Source organism: Rhinatrema bivittatum, chromosome 7 (genome assembly GCF_901001135.1).
Source record: "Rhinatrema bivittatum chromosome 7, aRhiBiv1.1, whole genome shotgun sequence".
Classification (NCBI taxonomy): domain Eukaryota; kingdom Metazoa; phylum Chordata; class Amphibia; order Gymnophiona; family Rhinatrematidae; genus Rhinatrema; species Rhinatrema bivittatum.
Genome location: NC_042621.1, coordinates 152,860,763 through 152,876,952, shown reverse-complemented (window position 1 = coordinate 152,876,952; position 16,190 = coordinate 152,860,763). Strand labels below are relative to the sequence as shown.

Sequence of the window (16,190 nt, the reverse complement as noted above, 5' to 3'; positions counted from 1 at the left end):
AGAAAAACGTTTATGCGTGCACCCGCACAAGTTTTAAAATACACGCGGCACACACCCGGCCATGTCACGCAATAGCTCCTGGCTTTGGCATGCGTAAGGCTTTAAAAATTGACCAGTAAGAGTGTTTAATCATTTTAACTTTTGCAATTAATACATATTTAAATGTATATTTACTAGAGATGTGATTCTTAAAAAATGGCGCGGGCCATCCATTGCTCCTACCATGTGACAGGGGCCGACCAATGGTACTGATAGCCCCTGACACATGGTAAGGGCAAAGGGCCATCGGCACCATTTTGATTAGTGGCACCTGATGTCCTGAGAGGGGGAGATTGCTCCCGGGACCCCACTGGACCACCAGGGACTTTCGGTAAGCCTTGGTGGTGGTGGTGGTGGTGGGGGTCCGGGCAAGTCTTGAGGGGTCGGGAGGGTGGGGGGTTGCAATTAATTAAATTTGAAGGGTTGGGGGTGGGTTTTGTTTTTTTGGGTTTTTTTAATGTGCCCTTTCTCCCCCCCGAAATACGATAAGAAAACCACACAAAATTTTGTGGGTTTTCTTATCGTTTCGTCACATCCGTGAAACGCAACGAAATAGGAAATATCGTCTTTATTTCCTTTTTCATTGCAAACGAATGCACATCCCTAATATTTACGTGTATTCTTTATTCTTGTACTAGTTGCCAGTGCACCAAAGCAGCTAGAATTGCTACTACAGAGGTGATAGTGGACACAAAACCAGTAACTTGCATTAAATAAGAGCTTGTGTTAACTGTAATGGCAGTGGCAGTGCTTCTATTATTGCTTTTCATGGGCCTTTACCATTAGGATTTGCTAAAGTGATAATTGAACTACAAGAAGTTATCAAATTTTTATCCTGTGGCATTTTGAATTATGCTAATTTGAGGACAATTTTCATTAACCCATGTGCAAAATGTGTGTGTACAAAGACCTTGTAGCTAATTTTGAAAGGGCAAAGATTCCCTTTGAAAATTTCTGCAGGTGGCAGAACAGCGGCAAAATAACGCACATATATTTGAAAATCAAATGTCCTCCTCTGGACAATCAAATGCATATTTTTCCAGATGGGAATGCCTCCCTTTAATCTAGACAAAGTAAATGTGCTGGGAAAGCTAGTACATGCTCCTACTGAGGGGACCAACCCAGGCAAACTACCTTTGACAATGTAAATATTTCTTTACCCAGGGAAAGTGCTCTGAAAATTCTCCTCCTTATGTTTTGCTCTGCCTGTGAGTCTTTGGCAGGTTTATAACCTTTTAACATTTTTTTCTCGTTTTGGAAATTTTCTGATTATAGGTTCGGTGTACATCAAGGTGTCTCTGATGAACCACAACAAGTTTATCAAATGCAAAAAGACAGCAGCCATTCTGGGAACCTCCAACCCAGTATACAATGAAACCTTCAGCTTCAAAGTGGACCAAGCTGAGCTGGATACTGCGAGTCTGAGCCTGTCGCTGCTCCAGAATCTGGAAGGAGAAAGTAAAAGCAGGGATTATTTCCAGTATTTTATTAGAATACTAAAGAAAATAATAAGGAGCAAGGATTATTTCAGATATTTCCAACTTGATTTATTTAACTCCAGGGAAAACTTGCAATAGTAACCATCAGCAGAGCCCTTAGAAAAGTGCAGATGGAATAAAATGAATGAATCTGCCTTTATAAGGCTTCTCCACAGATTTTGCTGTATGATGGCACATTTGCAGGGCTGTAAACCAAAATGGTGCTGGCTGCATCAGAGGCACCTGCTGAAGAGATGGCACCATTTTTAAAGCTGCTACTAGACCCGGGGCTGGATCGAATACGCTCCACTCCTGTCCCTAAGGATTTTATAGGTACTGTGTGAAGGGAGAAAGTGGCATCCAGGGTGGGAGCTCATCGGCCTCCACCCTGGCAGATTTTAATCAACATCAAAATAGTGCTGGCCCCACTGGAGGCAGATGTTGGTGACATCATTTCAGCATCATCCTCCAGGTGGAGGGCACCAATTTTAAAACTGCTAGAGACAGAGCAAGCACGAGTAGTCTTCGCTATTGCCATTAAGGATTTTATAAGAACTCCAGGAAGGGGATAAGTGGGGGCTGGGCTGGGAGCTCCCCAACCCCACCAGATTGTAACAGGGATGGGAGTGACCCAGGAATGTCCTAGGTTGGCTCAGGCCCTGGGCTGGATTACATTTTTGGCAGGAGTGGGGTTTGGAGGGGTTCAGGGAGACCCAGCCATGTGGGTCCAGGCCTTGGGTTCTATTATGGAAGGCAGACGGGCACTTCTAGGGCCTCAGGAAGTTTTTTGTTTTAATCAGTTTTTTTTTGTTTGTTTGTTTTGGGTTTTTTTCCAGTTCAATAGTGTAAACAAAAAAAAATTAAACAAACTGAAAAAAACCCACCAAAATCTAAAAGCCCAAGAAACAAAAAAACCCAACAAACTGAATAAAAAATGTTGGGGCAGTACAACCCTAAACTTTATATCACTTGCTGTGAGCAAATCATAGCATAACTGTTTTTTGTTAAAACTGAGGTGTGAGATATTTTGCTAGGCTTACTTTAATTTATTGTTTGATTTTATAGAATAAATAAATTGTTAGATATTGCTTCAAGTTGGGCTATGTTGTTGAAGTAGACATTTTAGACAAGATTTGCACTGGCCTACGTTCAAGTATTTATTTTATTTCTATTTATAAAAGACTTCTATACCGCTACTCCATAAATGGTATGTAATAAATACTTAATAAAATAGACATTTATTTACAAAGATCAATAAAATTAAATCACATAACTAATATGACCAAACATAGTATTAAACTAGTGGTATTGGCTTTGCACTATAATTTATTATACAGCTGCGATGTCTACTACGAATTCCTGCCTCTTTTGAATACTTTTAAATCTTTTAGCATTCTGAGCTGCTCCAGCAGGGTGCTCCACAATACAGAGCCAGCTATAGAAAAAACCCGGTGTCTGACATCCCCCAATGTGAGCATGCTGGATTGCTGGAACCTCTCTAAGACCTTGATTTTGTGATCGCAAGGTTCTAGATGGAGTATAAGTATGCAGCATGGTATCCACCCATGGTACATTTATGATATTAATTAGTGTATCAGCATTAACAGTTTATACCGAATTCTTGCTCGGCTTGGAAGCCAGTGCAGGGCAGCAAGAACTAGGGTGATGTGGTCATACTTTTTTTCTCCTGAGGGAAGCCAAGCTGCAGCATTTTGTAATAGATGGAGCGATTGCAGGATAGATGCAGGTACCCCTAACAGTAAAGAATTACAGTGATCTGTGAAAAAGTAGGTGAAAATTGAGATATATCTTAAAATAAATGTCCTGAACTGGTGAGCATCGGCGTATTAATGAAATTGTGTGAATAGTGCTGTTTCATCAAGTTTTACATTTCTCAGAAATCTGATACAGGGAGCGTATTGCTAGACTGTGCTTTCAGTGCTGGGTTTAAAATGTAAGGTCAATTAAAATTCTTTTTGTCTCCTTGAAAAAGCTTAATATTCATTAGAGAAACAATTCAAAGACAGATGGCAGACTGCAACTTGAAGCAGGAAGTTTGTTATTCCAACACCAGACCATAACTGAATTAGACAATGCATCTCTTACTCTTGGGGGAATTTTGTGCACAAAATTTAAAAATTTTGCATATAATAGTTTACTATTCTGCATACTATATTTATCAAAATAATACTATGTTATCATTGTCTGAGTAGTAAATTAGTTTAAACTTCAAAACTGAAAAAGTTTCTTATTCAAAGATGAAAATGTTAAAGTTTTTGGTGCAGACTTCTCCCAGTAATACCGCACTAAATCTAGAGCTTCTGGTTTTTAGAGATTTTACTTCAGCAAACCACAGAGTCTAAGGGGCGCCTAGAGCAATAGGCACTGCTGACTTCTTGCAGCTGCCAATTCTTGCAGCAATGCAACAAGGTCTGTAGTTGTAGCTATAAATGTCAGCAGTTGAAAGAAGTTGTGCTGCCTGCAACTCCTCTTGAGCTCCAATGATGGCTAAATGAAAATCTCTGAAGTGCAGAAGTCCTAACTGTAAGGCAGTAAACCACACTCGAGAGATCAACACCCTAGCTTGTCTCTCAAACACTCTCTCCCCTCCCCCATTTCATCCCCTCCATTCCCAGCTTCTCTTCACTCTCTCCCCCTCTTACCGCAGCTTGTCCCTTCATACACTCTCCAAGAACATAAAAAGTTGCCATACTGGATCAGACTAAGGGTCCATCAAGCCCAGTATCCTGTTTCCAACAGTGGCCAATCCAGGCTACAAGTACCTGGCAAGTACCCAAACATTAAACAGATCCCATGCTACTAATGCCAGAAATAGCAGTGGCTGTTCCCTAAGGGACAGATTTTAAAAGCCCTGTGTGTGTAAATCCAGCTGGGGTTACGCGCGCTGAGCCTATTTTGCATAGGCCCAGCGACAAGCGCAAGCTCTGGGACGCGCGCATGTCCCGGGGCTTTGAAAAAGGGGTGGGAAGGGGGCGTGGACGGGACGCCGGTCCGGGGTCGGGACCGAGGCCTCCAGCACAGCAGCCGACTGGCGCGCGCAAGTTACGCCTGCCACAGGTAGGGGGGATTTAGGTAGGGCTGGGGGGTGGGTTAGATATCGAAAGGGAGGGGAAGGTGTGGGGGGGGGGGGGGAGTGGAAAGAAAGTTCCCTCAGAGCCGCTCCGATTTCGGAGCGGCCTCGGAGGGAATGGGGAAAGCCATTGGGGCTCCGTTAGGGCTCGGCACACGCCGACCCAGGATTTTATAACATGCATGCGGCTGCGCGCACATGCATGCGCGCACATGCATGCGGCTGCGCGCACAAATCTACGCCTGCATGTAGCTATTAAAATCCGGCCCTAAGTCAACTTGATTAATAGCAGTTAATGGACTTCTCCAAGAATTTATCCAAATCTTTTTTTAAACTCAGCTACACTAACTGCCCTAACAACAGAGCTTAATTGTTCGTTGAGTGAAAACATTTTTCTCTGATTTGTTTTAATGTGCTACTTACAAACTTCATGGAGTGCCCCGTTGTTCTTCTATTATCCGAAAGAGTAAATAACCAATTTACATTTATCCATTCTAGACCTCTCATGATTTTTTAGAACTCTATCATATGCCCCCTCAGTCATCTCTTCTCCAAGCTGAACAGCTCTAACCTCTTTAGCCTTTCTTTATAGTGGAGCCATTCATCCCCCGCCTCCTTCCAACACTCTCTCCCAAGTTCTTTCCCATCTCACATCCTTCCCCCAGTTTGTCACTTAACCTAAACAGGGGCCTTCTGTCCCCCTTCCCCATCTCATCCCCCAGCCTCTCTTCCATTAACCCCATCACTCCAGTCTTTATCACCCGCTATTTTCCAGATGTCAGTGTCCACCAAGGACCCGGCAAGACCACTTCTTGCACTGCACTGCTCTCAGAGCAAGGCTTGGTGCCTGAAATCCTATGCCTGTTTCAGAGTTTTGTGAGAACAGTATGGGAGTTCAGGCACAATGCTTTTCATACTGTGAGTGCCCAGTGGTGCAGGAAGATGGCAGCAGCAGCTAACTCCTCTTCCTCTTTTGAGCAGTCCACACTGGAATTTTTTCTCACCAGCAAATTCTGCACATAGAGGTAAATTCTGCACTGGGGGGAATTCAGCAGAATTCCCTCTGCTGTAATCTCTCAGTTACCGATACTGATAGAAATTTTAGTCCTCTCTTGTCATTTCCCTCTGTTGGGCCAAGCATAAAATGTGATTATTAGGGACCAAGCAAGCATCGTTGCCTAGCCAAATAGTCTCATGAAATAGGGAGGATAACTTAAAACAAGCACACATGTGCTCATATACACAAGCTTTATGGATGCGTGTGCGCATGCACATGTATTTTATATTATGTGCACACTTAAATGTAGCCAACAACATGTTCATGCATCTAAAAGATACACGGCATATATTTTCAAAATAGCCAGATTTGAATACAGCTGAGTAGAATAACATTCAATAATTAAAAACTCATATCAATTTTAAAAAATATCTTCAACAACAATAAAATGTTTAAAACAGCAGACACATCAAATAACACCCAATAAGTAAAACTAATAAGGATTTTAAAAATCTTCACTCCTCATACCTGGAAACTTCTAATTTCCAGTTACCCTGAGATTGTTGTGTATTAGTAGGAGGGGGTGGACAGGGATACAGCAAATAAACTTTCTCCTGCCTCTCTCATATACATACACATGTTCCTTCTCTCACATGCTCTTTTTCTCTCAGTCACTCTCTCTCTCTCACACACACACATATGTTCTCTCTCTCACACATCCATGCTCATGCTGTCTCACATACATGCTCATTCTCACAGATAAACAAATACTCTCAAACACATACATGCTTACTCTCACAACATACATGCTCTGATACCCACTCCCACACAACCATGCTTTCTTTCCCAAAGCCTCTCACAAACACATATACGTTTTCCCTCTCTCACACACATACATCCTCTCTTTTCCATTCCCTCATACACACACATGCTTTCTCTTTCTCTCAAATAGATACAAATACTCTCTCTCTCTCTCACACACACACACACACTCTCTGATGCTCTCTTTACACGCAAACATACTGAGACCAGGGCTCCCCTCTTTTTCAAGATCCTAACAGGATGGGATCCACTGATGGCCATGAATGATCGCTCCTTTTTTGAGCCACTGACCCTCCCAGCACCAGACCTCTCCTCTTCTTCAGGTCACCTGCACGATGGGATCCAGTGATAGCCATGTAGGGCCTCCCCTCTTCTTCGGGCCACAGGCAGGAGGGAGTCTGCTGAGAGCCATATGGGGCATCTCCTCTTCTTTGGGCTAATGGCCTTGCTGGCACCAGGCCCCTTCTGTTCTTTGGCCACTGGAGGGCAGGGGCTTGTGCTAGAGATTTTGACACCCTGTTTCTGAAAGCCAAATGCGTGAGATGAGTAGCTCATAGTTTGAGAGCATGAGACCGTCTCTTGACGCACGAGTCTCACACTTAATGCATTAGACTTGGCATGTCTGTTCTTCAGGCTGCCAGTGGGCAGTCCCGCCCTTGCAAGTGGCCCTGGGCTCTTTGTTGAGCTTGCTCTACACCACTGCTAGGGTGATTTTCAAAGCACCACTTACACTTATAAAGCTCAGGTCCTCTCTCCCTTTCCTGTGTATTATATGGGAATGTTCATCACAGTATATTATACTTGCATGTGGTAGTACTATCAATATAATTCTGGGTCAATTATAGTTGAGGAATTTTGCTTCTTTTGAGAAAGCAGCACTGAGCACACACTCACAGCTTTGCTGTTATTAGAACACCACTTTCTATAGCTGAGTACTCTTAAACAGTAACTTTCAAACAGCTGTGTGGGCATATATGTAAGAGCATATGCCAGCTTACATGAATGGATGCAGCCATTTTATAACATACACACGTATATGTATGCATGGGATAAAATTGGCAGTACGTGTACGCACAATTTTATGTCTCTGCTGCCTCCAGTGGGAGGCCATTCCATGTGTCCCTCATCCTTTCCAAGAATAAATATTTCCTGATGTTACTCTGGAATCTACCCAGCTGGAAATTTGAACCATATCCTCTTGTCCTACAGCGTTCTTTCCTCTTAAAAATGTTTGCTTTTTGGGTCTGATTTATACAGGGTGGCCCATGGAAAAGTAGCCCGCCTCCACTACCAGTGCCACGCAGGCAGGCTAATTTCCATGGGCCACCCTGTACCTTTGAAGTAGTAAAATATCATATTCTATCATCTTTCCTTATAAGAACATAGCGCCTGATTTTCAAAAGCATTTACATGCATAAAACTGGGGTTTATGCATGTAAATGCACTTTACCCATATAAGTGGGCTTTTGAAAATTGCTACACTATATGACAATGAATTGTCCAAGGGATTTACTCGTATAAGTGCAAATTAAGCATGTAAATGGATTTTGAAAATTGCTACATAGTACGGTATGTTAGATTTACATGCGTAACTGCTTTGAAAATTCACCTTATAAGATTTGCCATTCTGGGTCAGACCAAAGGTCGATCAAGCCCAGTAGCCTGTTTCCAACAGTAGCCAAGTCAGATCACAAGTACCTGGCAGGATCCCAAATGGTCAATAGATTCTATTCTGCTTATCCCAGGGATAAGCAGTGGATTTCCCCATGTCCACCATAATTACTTCCAGAAACTTGTCCAAACCTTTTTTAAGCCCAGCTACACTAATGGCCGGAGTTTGAAACCCCCCCCCCCCAGTGTAAAAAACGGAGGTTATGCGTGCGGCCGGGCCTTATGTGCACTGCATACATTTTAGAAGGGAGGGAACTCGGGGAACTCCGATCTCATCGCCGGGTGAATTTGCTTAATTTGAGCTCCCCCTTTGTGTGCGCCACCCTGGATTTTATAACATGTGCGCGCCAGTATGCGCATGTTATAAAATCGTGCGTCCATGTGCGCGCACGCGTATTTTTAAAAATTTACCCCTATCAGCTTTCACCACATCGTTCAGCAGCAACAACCAGAGTTTAATTATGTGTTGAGTAAAAAAAATATATATTTTCTATTTGTCTTAAATGTATCACTTAATAACTTCATTGAATGTCCCCTAGTTTTTGTACTTTTTAAAAGAGTAAACAACCGCGTTTACCTGTTCCACACCACTCATTATTTTATAAACTTCTATCAGATCTCCCCTCAACCTTCTCTTCTTCAAGTTGAAGAACCCTAAACTCTTTAGCCTTTCCTTTCACTCCCCTTTATCATTTTGGTCACCCTTCTCTGTACCTTTTCCAATTCTGCTATAGCTGTTTGAGATGTGACCAGAATTGCACACAGTACTACAGGTGTGATCTCATTATGAAGCAATACAGAGGAATTATGATATTCTCTGTTTTATTCTCCATTCTTTTCCTAATTATTCCTATTTGCTTTCTTAGCCACACCTTATAATGGGAAGAGGAATTCAACATATTATCCACAATCACCTAGATTCTTTTTCTGGGTGATGACTTGCATTGTTAAGCTATAATGTGGGTTGCTCTTCCCTATTTGCATCACTTTGCACTTGTCCAAATTAAATGCTATCTGCCATTTGCATGCCCAGTCGTGCAAGATTCTCTTTCAATTGCTCTCAGTCCTCTTGTGATTTAACAACTTTGAATAATTTTGTTATCATCAGCAAATTTGATCACCTCACTTGCCGTTCCCATCTCTAGGTCATTTGTAAATATGTTAAAAAGTAGCAGTCCAATACAGATTGCTGGGGCACTCCACTATTTGCCTTTTTCCATTCTGAAAATTGACCATTTAGCCTTACTCTCTGTTGTCTATCTTTTAACCAGTTCTCCATCCACAATAGAACATTGCCTCCTATCCCCTGACTTTTTAATTTACTGCTACTTAGCATTGCCACAGTGCTACACGACATACGCAGCACTGTACAAACACACAAAACAGACAGCCCCTGCTCATAGAGCTTACTATCTAATAATAATAATAAAGTCTCTCATGAGGTAGTTTGTCAAATGCTTTCTGAAAATCCAGATACGCTATATCAACTGGCTTACTTTATCCACATTTATTCATGCCTTCAAAAACAATGTAGCAAATTGGTGAAGCAAGATCTCCCTTGGCTAAATCCATGTTGGCTTTGTCCCATTTAAACTATGTTTGTCTATATGTTCAGTAATTTTGTTCTTTAGAATTGTTTCAACTATTAAATTTGTTTTCATTCATTTCATTACAAATCAAATAAAATCATCACCACTAGTAAATTTTTTTAAAAAATCACTCCTGGCCATCCCTCATTCCCCCTCCCCCCAACTTTCTGACCCTCTTGCTTGCTTGGAATTTGCCTCATGGAACAGGAGTGATCCCTGGTTGCCCCTACCCCAGTGGTGAGTGAATTGTAAAAGGCCCTGGAAGACCAAAGCTGCTGCCATTGTTCTTTTCTTCCGTACAAGAAAATGGTGCCAGCATGGTCCTCTGTCATTTTGTATTTATTTTATTCCGTTTATTTAGTTGATTTGTAGTCTGCTTTTTAGGCACTTGTATGGCAGAAATGGACAATGGCTCTGGCCTCAATCCTCTGGCACCATTTGTAATTAACTCACACCAGTGGGGCAGGAGCAACACCTCCCCATGAAAAAGAATTCAAGTAGTAAAGATGGTAAGAGAGATCAGGGGGCATAAGGGAAGGGCAGGAAGTGAATTTTTTAAAAAATTGTTTTCCTGAGGTAGCGAGGACCGGACAGCTTAAAAAATGCTTTTGTTTCGTTTAAAAAAATCAATTTTGTTTTTTTTTTTTGTTTTCAATAAATTAAAATAAACAAATGAAATTAAAAAAACCCAAAATGAAAAATTGTCTGCACACACCTATAGTGTTGACGTTTGTATGACCCCTCTCTGCTTTGGTTCTTATATTAAATTATACCATCCAATGAAGACTGGAATTCAGATGACCATCTTCCTAGACATTAGAAATGCTTTCCCCATTTGCAAGTACAGTATCACCCCCCCCCCCCCTCTCTTGTGAGATCTGTTACCATTTGCCTGAGGAGAACCCCTTGAACAAAGTCTAGGATACAATGAAAGTTTTCTCCCTTCGTCAGGCTCCATATTATGTGTTTTTGTCTTTTTATTTTTTAGCATTTTTAAAGAACCTAGTAAAATGTTAGTATATTTACACTTACATTGGTTTTTAAAGTAAAGATAGGACATTGGCCATTAAATACAGGTTTCAAGTTTCCAAAGGGGATAAAGCAACATAAAATTAACAGACTACATCCTCCACCCTGAAAGTTTGAAAACCATTTTCTAATGCTCCTCAATTTCCTCCTGCTTCCATAACTAACAAAAACATGCAGCACCTAAAGTGCACACTTAACAGATACAACTGGAACATAGTACAGAACTTGAAAATCTTACATTTTATTCAGGAGACTTAATATATAGCTACCATATTTACAGAAAGTAAAAACCTAATTCACTTAAACTGGCAATTTATTTCATTTGTTGTCTTTTCTCTCTTTTTATTTCCTTTTATCTTTGATTCTCCTTCCCCAGACATGTTCTGGTGGTTACAGAAACTTCCACCAGCCCAGGGGCTAGAGGGGACTCCTTCTTTGAGTTGTACCCTGCTAATTAGCCAGCAAGGCCCATCACTGCAGGGGCAGTGGTCTTCCTTTTCTTTCCTTGGCCTGAATGTACCATCTTTGCCATTATATATTTTCTCTTTGATAAGTAAAAACAAAGAGCAGAAAAGAAAATGAAACAGGTGATACCTTTTTATTGGACTAACAACATATATGTAACTAGCTTTGAAGAGTTATACTTCCTTTGTTGTATTAGTGTAAAATCTGTATTAATACAAAGAATAATACAATGAATACTACAAATATACTAGCTTAGGCCCGTACAAATATATCACCTGCAACTTATTTGCTTACATTTATTTCTGTGTATTTAAGTGAACTAATACAGTAATTATATCACTTCATTTTTTCCAAAGGAAATATTCTAGCTCTGCTAACCTAACGTGTTGATCTTTGTATTTAGAGAGTCATCTGTTGGGTCGCGTAGTGGTTGGACCCTTCATGTACACTCGGGGCAGAGAACTGGAACACTGGAATGAAATGCTGAACAAACCTAAGGAGCTGGTAAAGCGGTGGCATGCACTCAGCGGCAGAACCTGAGGGCCTAACAAAGTTCCTGGAATGGAAATGTGGAAGCTGCCATGCTCTTGCTTTGCCAGGGAAGCATCATCACTGATCTGCAGATTGAACAAATGGAATATTAAAATCTAGTCTCTGCACATCTAATCCCAGAGAATGCTATGGGTTTATTCTTATTTCTTTCTGGTCCAAACTATTTTTCTGTAAGCTTTTTATTGGATTTAGCCCTACCAGTTTTAGTCATAATGGCAAACAATTTTAAAGATGCTGACAAGGTTGTCTCGAGTTGTTGGCCAAGCCTCATGGTCACTTCAAGTATAATTAGCATTATGGAATCCTCAAAGGCAACAAGCACTTCTAATAAAATCATGCTTGAGGAAACTGAAAACTGCAGATTTTGATACTTTGATTTTCTTGCCCTGCACAATTTATTCTATTTATGGCAGAAACTTAAAAGATACCGATAATTAGGGTCCTCTCAGAATTGCAGGATGAAGTTCAATTTCAACTGAGTCCCAGACAAAGCAGAGAAAATTACAGAAAAGTAATATTGATTTTTATAGGCTATTAATAAAAACAAATAATTTTCACACTTGTATCTGTCTTGTCTGCTACTCAGTTACAACTATTTGGACTTCATCTTGAAATTTAGATAGAGCCCTAGATATGAAGATATTGTATTTGTAGAGATACTATATGAATCCATATATGAGGGCTGAATCAAACTTTTTGTGTTAAATCTTTTTTATTGATTTTGCAATCAGGCAAGCAAACCAACAATATTGCAATAACAAGAAGACCCCGATAAGGGGAGCATAATACAAAGACTGAACATCAATAATATAGAAAGACTGCCATACAACAAGGTCGGCTATCAAATTACAGTACATCCAATAAAATTGGAACCAGTTAAGTGGCTAATAGCAAAACCATTTACAAGGGATAATGCGAAAACCCCCCCACCCCCCCCACCACCCCCCCCTCCCCCCCCCCCCCCATGCAGCTAAGGAAAATAATGCCCCACAGATTTTCACAGAACGGAAGGTTAACAATAAATGTACAGTCTATCAGAACTACTTAGTCAAAAAAAAAGGGATTAAAATGAAATGTAGTAGAAACCAGGAAGTAATAGAACTAAAAAGACTGTCTAAAAGTAATTGATGTGAAAATAATGTTAAAAGAACAGGTGGTATGGTGCATGCTCTCTCAGTCAATCCCAGTCATACAGCGGTGTATCACCTGCACAATACTCCGGTTATATCAGCCCCATATGAAGCAGCTCCCCAAGCTGCCCGCAGACACCTTACATAGTTGCAGTCAAAACAAAAAAACAACTTCTGTTAAGCGTGAGGACCCGATTCTCTCTGGTCAGACAGCTCATGCATGTTAAAGGGGCCCCAAATCTGCTCATAATCAGCTTTCTTCTTTTGGGATTGTAATTTTGTCGTCATTTGCTCAAAGGTCGCCAGTCTGAGCATCTTATTCAACCAATTTTGAAAATGTGGCCCAATATCAGTAATCCAATTTGCTAGAATCACCTGTTTCGCTACCAAGCCAGCCTTGTTCAAAAACAGCTTCATGGGATTAGAAAACCTGGATGGAGATGGTGGATCCGCCCCAAGAAGCCAAACCTGCGGAAGAAGAGGAATATCGCTACCCCAGACCCTATCACAATAGACCTTAATGGAAGTCCAAAACTCGCGAATCTTACTACATGTCCAGAAACTATGTATATAATCCCCAACAGTCATCCCACACCGTAAACAGTTAGGGGAATCGCTAATCCCAAAGCGATAAGCCTGTTCATTCGTAACATATAATTGCCAAATAAATTTGAAGTGCAGTTCTCGCAGATCAGCGTTTTCCGTAAGCACTCTTCCATTCTTCAGGTAGTTTTTTACAATATCTGGCGTGAGCTGTATTTCTGCCACTCCCCGCCATCTATGGCAAATTTCCCCAAAAGTATTAGAGCCAATGAGGATGTTCAACACCTTTGAAAATAATGTGCATGACATTTTCATCTTCAGATGAAATCCCAAAACACTGTCTAATCGGGCTCTTAAATTATATGCTAGCTCGTGTAACCCATTGGTGAGAATATAGTGTCTAATTTGCAGAAACGCAAAAAAATCCCTTTGGGGGAGGTCAAAAAGGTTCTGGAGGTCCTGAAAACTACAGACAATGTTGGATTGAGGCTGTAAGATATGCACTATATGAGTAAGCCCCTTGGAGGCCCATTGCTGAAAAACTGTGTGCTCCTTCCCTGGAAGGAAATGAGGATTGTGGCAAATTGGCAAGTAGGCAGATTTTACACCCGGCAGTCCCAACCAGTTACATAATTGGGACCACGCTTGCCTCCCTGCCCGCAAGAGGAGAAAACGTTTGCAGGTCATCGGGAGCTGCACTGCGTCCATTTGTAGCAAAACAGCTGGTGAAACACCCTGAAGACTGGCCTGTAGAAAGGACGTAGGAGAGAAAAATTCCGTACCTAGAACCCAATCCCGGATATGGCGCATCATACACAGAAGGTTGTATCGTCTAAGGTCAGGACACGCTAGGCCCCCCTCCTCCCTGGCACAGGTAAGGTATCTAAAGGCCAACCTCGCTCTGCGACCCCTCCAGAGAAAACCTCGTATAGACCGGTTAACCTCTGTGAAATCCCTCTTAGTTAACCAGACAGGAAGCATTTGTAACAAATATAACCATTTGGGAATTTCAACCATTTTAAGCAAATGAATCCTCCCTGTCAGCGATAAGGGAAGGTTATGCCAGTTTAACAGTCTATTCTTCATTTTAGCTAGAATTGGTCCCACATTCGCTTTGTAGATAGAATCCAATAAGACCGGGATCTGAATGCCCAGATATTTGATGGAGCCTTTAGCCCATTTTAAAGGGAAGGGGGAACCCCAATTTGCCTCAAGATTCCCAAAAATGTCTAACGCCTCCGACTTATCAGCGTTTATTTTGAGTCCAGAAAACCTGCCATATTGTCTCTGCAGGGATAGGACCCGGGGTAAGGCAGATTGTGGGTGAGTTAAAAACACTAGAATGTCGTCAGCGAATGCCGCGGTTTTAAACGTGTGACCTGGTACTTGAAAGCCAGTTACTAAGGGGTCCATAGCCAGGTAGCGGAGTAAAGGGTCAATGGCCAGTATATATAAAAGGGGGGAGAGGGGGCAGCCCTGCCGGACTCCCCGCTGAGGAAGAAAAGCTTGAGAGAGCAAGCCATTCGCGCGAATGTGAGAGGTCGGTTCCGTGTACAATAGGGAAAGGTAGGTTAAAATATTACCAGCTAGCCCAAAACGGGATAGTACTGAGAATAAGTAAGCCCACGACACTCGATCAAATGCCTTTTCAGAGTCAAAGCTGACGGCTATAGAAGGCACCCCCTGGGTTTGACAAGAGAACATAGCCGTCAGCAATTTAACAATATGAGAGCTAGAGGACCGCCCTTTAACAAAGCCAACTTGGGATGAAGAAATCAGGCCCGGGAGAACTAGACCCAGTCTAGTCGCTAAAACATTAGCCAGAAGCTTGAGATCACAGTTTAATAAGGATATCGGTCTATAGGAAGCTGGAAGTCCTGGGTCTTTGCCGGGTTTGGGAAGCACCGTGATATACGCTTTGTTAAAGTCCGGAGGAAACCTGCGGAACTCTAATGCCTGACTGTAGAATGATTGCAGCATATCCGCCGCCTCAGCCCCTAGTATCTTATAAAAATCATAGGTGAAGCCGTCCGGCCCCGGAGCTTTCCCGGACTTGCTCTGTCGGATTGCCCAAAGAATTTCAGATTTTGTGATGGGATTATTAAGTCTGTCTCTTTGGGCTTCCGTCAAAGTGGGCAGCTGCAACTTTTCAAAGAAACTGTCTTCCTCCTTAGAGTTCCCCAACCTATCTTCAGTGTAAAGCTGCTCATAAAAAACGCGCAATACCTCGCAAATCTCCTCCCCTTTAGTCACCCACTGGTCCTTAGTATTCTTAAGTTTTTCAATGTATGATTTTTGAAAACGAGCGCGAACTAAATTGGCTAATACCTTCCCTGATTTATTGCCGAAGCGAAAGAAGGCGTGTTCCTTAAATTGATATGTCTTCAGTGCCCGTTGTTGCAAATTAGCCTGAAGCATGCTCAATGTTTTATGGTATTGAGCCCAATTTTGCGGGGAAGGGATCTGTATCATTGCCTTCTTATCTCGCTGTAATTGCTGTGTGAGATCTAAAATCAGTGCATTCAAAACTTTGTTTCTACGCCTGAGAAAAGAAATGATCTCTCCGCGTATTACAGCCTTTCCCGTTTGCCAAAGGAGGGCCGGGTCCTCTCGGTGTTGTGCATTATGTTCTAGGAATTGTGCCCATTTATCTTTCAAAAAATCTTGAAAAATTTTATCATCCTTAAGGAAGGTAGGGAATTTCCAACAGTGACTAATTGGTATAGAATCCTCCCAATTCAAATCTGCCCATATTAACGCATGATCCGACACTGCTGGGGCGTC

General features: G+C 41.8%; 1 protein-coding gene across 2 annotated transcripts in view; it reads left to right on the top strand.

Annotated features, from left to right (window-relative positions):
* Positions 1 to 12,431, top strand: part of LOC115095541 (synaptotagmin-15-like) — a 118,243-nt gene extending 105,812 nt beyond the window's left edge. Inside the window, exons 7-8 of one of the 2 annotated variants that reach the window (XM_029609431.1) lie at positions 1,315 to 1,497; positions 11,585 to 12,431. In XM_029609431.1, coding sequence (XP_029465291.1) covers positions 1,315 to 1,497; positions 11,585 to 11,721 — 320 coding nt within the window. In that variant the 3' untranslated portion in view covers positions 11,722 to 12,431. The remainder of the gene's footprint in view (positions 1 to 1,314; positions 1,498 to 11,584) is intronic. The other variant, XM_029609430.1, reaches the window with a different exon arrangement.
* The last annotated feature ends 3,759 nt before the right edge of the window (positions 12,432 to 16,190 follow it).